Here is a 6,074-nt window from a genome sequence, read left to right as displayed (position 1 = left end):
CTAAAATTATAGTTTATTAATGACCTTCAAGCCTAATAGTAATTTTCCTTCACGAGAGAAGAGCTCCCTCCTACTTTCCCCTCCCCCCTACTCCCCTCTTATTTCCTCCACCTCCCCTTCTTTGTTTTTTCTCTCTTCTTTTTGTTTTTGTTTTTTTTTTTAGTTTATTTTATTGGTTTTTCCGACCAATCCAGTTGCTTTGGCTATCCCTTTGCTTTTGTTGCGTTGTCTGCGTCTGCCCTCCACCGTGCTGCGCCACTCTTCGCCTCCACATAATCGATTGGGTCTTAAATCTAGTTTTTCAAATCTAGATCTAATCTCTTCAACTGGTTTCGCTCAGCCACGCGCCGGCCCACCATGCTTCCCGACTCCTCAGCTACCCATCGGTGAAAAATAGCTCCATCTCGTCCACCATGCACAGGCTAGTGCGCTTCTCCTCCCTCGACCTTACTACTGTAGTTGTTTGTTGGTCTTTTTATTGTGTTTTTGTTATTTTTTTGAATAAGGGTTTAACTTCTCCTTAAATCTGCTTTCATGAGCGATCTTTGGGGTGAAGGTTTTTATCCTAACCTTTGGGTCAAGGAGGATTAGTTTCGGTGTGAAGGCTTTACTTCCATAGCCAAGAAAATAAAAGTTGAAAATATGAGCTACCTATGTATTAGATTGAGTCTCCCTGGAACAGATATGTTGTATAACTAAAGTTTGGACATGTGTTAGCGAATGTTGAACTCAAAGATAGAACTTGATTGTAAGATTTTTATACTTGTTTCTATGACGTTGTAACCTTATAGTTTTAGCTATGATTTATCAAAGCTTTTTGATATAAGAGTTTTATGCTCTTGATATCTTTTTTGAATAAATGAATAGAAAAGATTCTCCTTTAAAAAAAAAAAAAAGAAGTAATTTTCCTTTCTTTAAAAAAGTAAGCCTAGCTAATGGCTCGATCACCATAGGTTGGGGAAATTGGTCCCACCCTACCGTTACCACGTGAAACACGGGGAGAATGGTCAAAAAAACTTATTTAGCAAAATGATTAAAGATTAAGCAAAGGCCTAGTATTATATATATATATATATATATATATATATAAAAGTTGAAATCCAATAATTTAACTTGCAGAAAACGCAAGTTAAAATATTAATATGCCTTGAAGAGGTGCTTTGATTTGATAAGATATTGTTTGGGATTTATTCATGCCAAATAATTTTTCTTTTTTTATGTGAGTTTTTCGTCACATGCTTTTATTTTTGTTATGAGATGACCCAATAGTTAAGGTAAATGCTTAGTGAATGACTTTGCTGAAGTATTAAAATATTAGTTAAATGATTAAATTTATGTTGAAAAAAAAAAGTAAAAAAAAATAATAATAATAAAAAATAAAATGGCATGTTGAGCATGATGAGGTGCTTGTTGCATACATGGTTGTAATAGGCCCTCTACAAATGTGAATCACGTGCTTGGAAAAATTTTCTCAGAATTTTGTTTTCTCTTGGTGTATTATTGGTGCAAATCACAATCACATTTCTCCCTGTGGGACACGTATTGTTGTTGCTTCGTGAGCTTTAGAAGCAGCGAGACATGGACGTTGCCAAATAATTGCAATGAAAAAAAGGGTATTTTGATAATTTAACATTAGAATTTGGAAGAGAGGTTTAACATTGCTAACTTCTGAGCTAGAGATAGTAACCCTAAATTGATACTTTTTTAAATTTTAAAGGTATGATTGTAAAAATGATTAAATATCTGGGATGGTAATTCAATGAATTTTTCCTTATCAATTTCGTGTAGGGACGTACATGCAAATGCGGATGCGGATGCGATTATTTATAATAGCTGTAGCCACATCCGCAAAATGCAGATATCTCTTTTAGATATCTACATCCGTATCAGCAACCTCATCTTGTTTTTATCAACCACATCGGTGTGTTTCTTTAGATCTCTATTTGTTAAATTACCGTTTGTCCCAAAAGTTTAAGCTAATAGGAATAGGTAAATTTAATCATTTAATCACTATTCTAACACTCCTCCTCACATGTGGGCTTAAACTCTATTTTAATAGGTGAGACCCAACACGTGGAATATTTAATTTAAATGGGTGGTGAATTGACGGAGCCAAGGTTCGATCCCATGATCTTTGGCTCTAAGACCATATTAAATTACCATTTGTCCCAAAAGCTTAATTAGGAGTTTAACAAGGCTTATTTTTAACGATTTTGAAAATAACTTTGACCAGTTTTTAGTATTTTGGACTTGTTTTAATTTTCTTTTGTTAGTCTCGCTCCCTGAGTTCAAGAGTATAGACTCTCGCGTTATAGTACAGTTAATGTTTTGAAAATATATTAATTTCAAATTACTTTTGCATTTTTGTCCAAGTGAATTGTGAAGAAAAAAAAAAACTAAAACATTATAAACATAACATTACCTAATTTGGTGAATATATATATATATATATATATATATATATATATATATATAAAGAGTGTTCTAAAACTTCTATCCTCGTCCACAAATGCAGATAGTGAATTTTACTAATTATCACATCAGTATCAACATATGCAGAAAACAGATAGTTACATATAACGAATACGACAATTAATATCGGCCCAGCCGCCCTGGTGTAACCTCTAGATTGTTATTGGAAAAATCACAACCACATACATCTCATAGTGAGCTTGGTACAGAAGTTGTCATGTTGTCACATGAAGCACGAAGGAAAAATAGCAGGTTATAAGAACATAGTACAAGGATGGAGAAGGACGTGGCGGGTCACGTTTTTATTATTTTTTTAATAATTATTGACGACCAGCAGATGAATCTGTTTTGTCACACGTTGAATGTGTGAGCATGGGCATGTTGGACCAATCAACGCATAGAGCTAGTGGTCCCACATTTTTTTTTTTTTTTTTCTTTTCAATTCGATGGAATGGATGCAAGAAGTATTGGTATCCGTCAATTAATACTAATTTTCTAAATTTAATTTTAAATTTAAAGAGTTATTTGTAAGAATATTGCTTGGAAAAGATAATCCAACCTAAGGACTAGAGCCTAGTGACACATCATGTGGTCCATACGTGCCCAATGTGTACCATATACCGACAATTGGTTTGTACTATATATAAATTACACAAGCAAGCTAGTCCTGTATAATTTGCCATCGATCGATATCCCAACATCCTCAAACACCACAATGGAGATCCAAACAATTGTAGGTCTTCTAGCTTTGCTAGCAATCTTCACCCATGCTCTCTTGAGACTTGCATCTCACGGCAAAAATGGCTCCCCCAAACTAACTGGAATCCCTGAGCCACCGGGTGCACTACCCATCATAGGCCACCTCTTCCATCTCGGCGGCAGCGATGACCCAGTTGCCCGAATTCTTGGCGCCATGGCCGACAAGTACGGCCCGCTCTTCTCGCTACGGATCGGCCAGCGCCGGCTCCTGGTGGTGAGCAGCAAGGAGATGGCGAAGGAATTCCTGGCCACCAACGACAAAGTTTTCGCCACCAGGGCGAGCATAACATTTGGAAAACATACTGGTTACAACAATGCCATCTTTGCTCTTGCTCCTCACGGCCAATATTGGCGTGAAATGAGGAAGATGACCAGTCTTGAGCTCCTGTCGAACGACCGGCTGGAGACCCAGAAACATGTTCCAAATTCAGAAGTGGAGTCAATGATTAAGGAGTTGTTCAAGCTGTCGGAAGACAACAGGGTGCCGACAATCAGCGAGATGTTTGAGCACATGGCATACAATATCATCCTCAGGAAGCTCGTCGGGAAGCGGTTTTCGGCCGCCGAGTACCGGGAGAAGAGCAGCGAGGCGGGCCGGATAAGGAGCGGCATCAGCGACGCCTTGTTTCTGAGTGGTATTTTTGTGTTGTCGGACGCCATTCCTTGTCTTGAGTGGATGGATTTTCAGGGGCATGTGGGTTCCATGAAAAGGGCTGCTAAGGAGATTGATTCGGTGCTTGATATTTGGCTCCAAGAACATCTCCACCAGAAAAAATTAGAGTGTAAAAGTAATGAGGATAGGGATTTCATGGATGTGATGCTATCAACCTTTGAGGAGGATGCTGTGATTTCTGGCCACACACGAGATACCATCATCAAGGCAACAACATTGGTAAGTTGTTCCTTCATTTCTTACCATTTGGTTTCGGTTGAAATATAGAGATTTTAAGTTTTTTTTTTTTTTTTTTTTGGTTCTTTTAAGAGTTTTTCTATCAATAGTACGATGTTATGCATTTCTTGTGATTGTTAGTAAGAATTGAGCCCAAGCTGCACACCTAGTACTTATTCATCATTAGATGCCTTTGCTTGTAATGTTAAATTCAATAGAATATTAGTGAAATAATTAATCAGTTATGTTTTAGTAATATTCAAATCAAATCAAATAAAATATATATATTTTTTATTATGAGGCACGCAAGAAGCAGGGGCAGAATTAGAACATTTAACCGCTATTATAATGTCATGGACATAAATATTAAACATCATAGATTTAATTTTCATTCCATTGACTATTTATAGTACAACTAAAAGATAAACTTGTTTTTTTTTTGGCACACTTGAGGAGGCTGGGCCTCCCTAAGCCAAACGGTGGTTTCACCCCTGGGTCAAAGTATAAATAAATAATATATTAAAATAGGGGGTTAAAGAATGAGTAAAAAATATATTAAGATTGAAAATTAAATTAATACATAAAAAATAAATTAGTATCAATTTTGTGTTAACCAATAAAAAAAGAAAAAAAGCAACAAAATATATAATTGTTTTCAATATATTTCATTTTGAACTCAAACAACCATCAAAATGGAACTCGACATTTTGAGATAATTAGTGATCAAATCAACCATTTTCTATCGTATGTTGCCGAAGACAGATTGAGCATGATTGTTTGTTTAATTAACCGCTATTATAATGTCATGAAGATAAATATTATACATCATAGATTTCATTTCATTCCATTGACTATTTCTGTACAATTAAAAGATAAACCTTCTTTTTTATTTTTTATTTTTTTATATTTTGCAGATTCTCATCCTAACAGGCTCAGGAAGCACAGCTGTGACTCTAACATGGGCAGTGACCCTACTCTTAAACCACCCAAAAGTCCTAAAGGCTGCCCAAGAAGAGCTAGACACCCATGTGGGGAAGGACAAATGGGTGCAAGAATCCGACATCAAGAACCTCAACTACGTCCGAGCCATTGTTAAGGAAACCCTGCGCCTCTACCCACCAGGCCCCCTCACAGGAATACGGGAGGCCATGGAAGACTGCAACATTGGTGACTGCTTTGTTCCAAAGGGCACTCGTGTGGTCATCAACATATGGAAGCTGCAGCGCGACCCACGGGTGTGGGAGAACCCGTCGGAGTTTCAGCCGGAGCGGTTTCTGACAACTCATGCAGAGGTTGACGTTAGGGGTCAGAATTTTGAGTTTATTCCGTTTAGTTTTGGAAGAAGGTCATGCCCTGGAATTGGATACGGCTTTCAAGTGCTTCACTTGGCATTGGCTCGAGTGCTTCAAGGATTTGATATTGCAACCGTGGGAGGCATGAAGGTTGACGTGCGTGAAGGATTGGGAATTGCTTTGCCAAAGGTGGAGCCACTACAACTTGTGCTCAAGCCTCGCCTTCCTAAGGATCTCTATTAATATATTGATTGCTTTCTATGGAAGTAACTACTTCAAATGATCAGTTGAAGGTTAAATATTATTATATATGTAGGTTAAGTGTGAAATAGCAATATCCCTAGACCCTCCTTTAGGTTTTTTTTTTTTTTTTTTTGGTTTTTAATAGATGTACCCTCTTTGAGGTGATGAAAACCCTATGATCAATTAAATAAATCTCAAATGGCTAAGTGAAGATGGCTTGCATTTATATTGATATATAACATTACAAATGACTTTAATTATTTGCCCCCTCTCAACCACCAAAATTTTCCTTAACCCCTATAGATTTTTCCTCAATACCTTGGTTGCCCACCCTCAACTATTTTTCAGGGGGCAACTATATCATATGGGCAAAGGTTTCCAAGAGTAGGAGGACCAGAATTCAATGTTTCACGGTTTCA

At 37.1% G+C, this 6,074-nt stretch overlaps 1 protein-coding gene across 1 annotated transcript; it reads left to right on the top strand.

Moving 5' to 3' along the window:
- Positions 1 to 3,156: 3,156 nt before the first annotated feature.
- LOC132189652 (dimethylnonatriene synthase-like) lies at positions 3,157 to 5,866 on the top strand. Its single transcript, XM_059604405.1, has 2 exons — positions 3,157 to 4,123; positions 5,035 to 5,866. The coding sequence occupies exons 1-2, from the start codon at positions 3,188 to 3,190 to the stop codon at positions 5,653 to 5,655; spliced, it is 1,557 nt and encodes a 518-aa protein (XP_059460388.1). The 5' UTR covers positions 3,157 to 3,187; the 3' UTR covers positions 5,656 to 5,866.
- The last annotated feature ends 208 nt before the right edge of the window (positions 5,867 to 6,074 follow it).

The sequence above is a fragment of the Corylus avellana genome, chromosome ca1 (genome assembly GCF_901000735.1).
Source record: "Corylus avellana chromosome ca1, CavTom2PMs-1.0".
In the NCBI taxonomy this organism is placed as follows: Eukaryota; Viridiplantae; Streptophyta; class Magnoliopsida; order Fagales; family Betulaceae; genus Corylus; species Corylus avellana.
The sequence above is the reverse complement of the archived record's forward strand: the minus strand, read 5'-3'. Positions and strand labels throughout refer to the sequence as shown.

Bases quoted from the DNA above. Each gene is read 5' to 3' on its own strand.
- LOC132189652 (XM_059604405.1), top strand. From the start codon at position 3,188: ATGGAGATCCAAACAATTGTAGGTCTTCTAGCTTTGCTAGCAATCTTC. The intron at 4,124-5,034 runs GTAAGTTGTTCC...TATATTTTGCAG, and splicing joins TCATCAAGGCAACAACATTG to ATTCTCATCCTAACAGGCTC.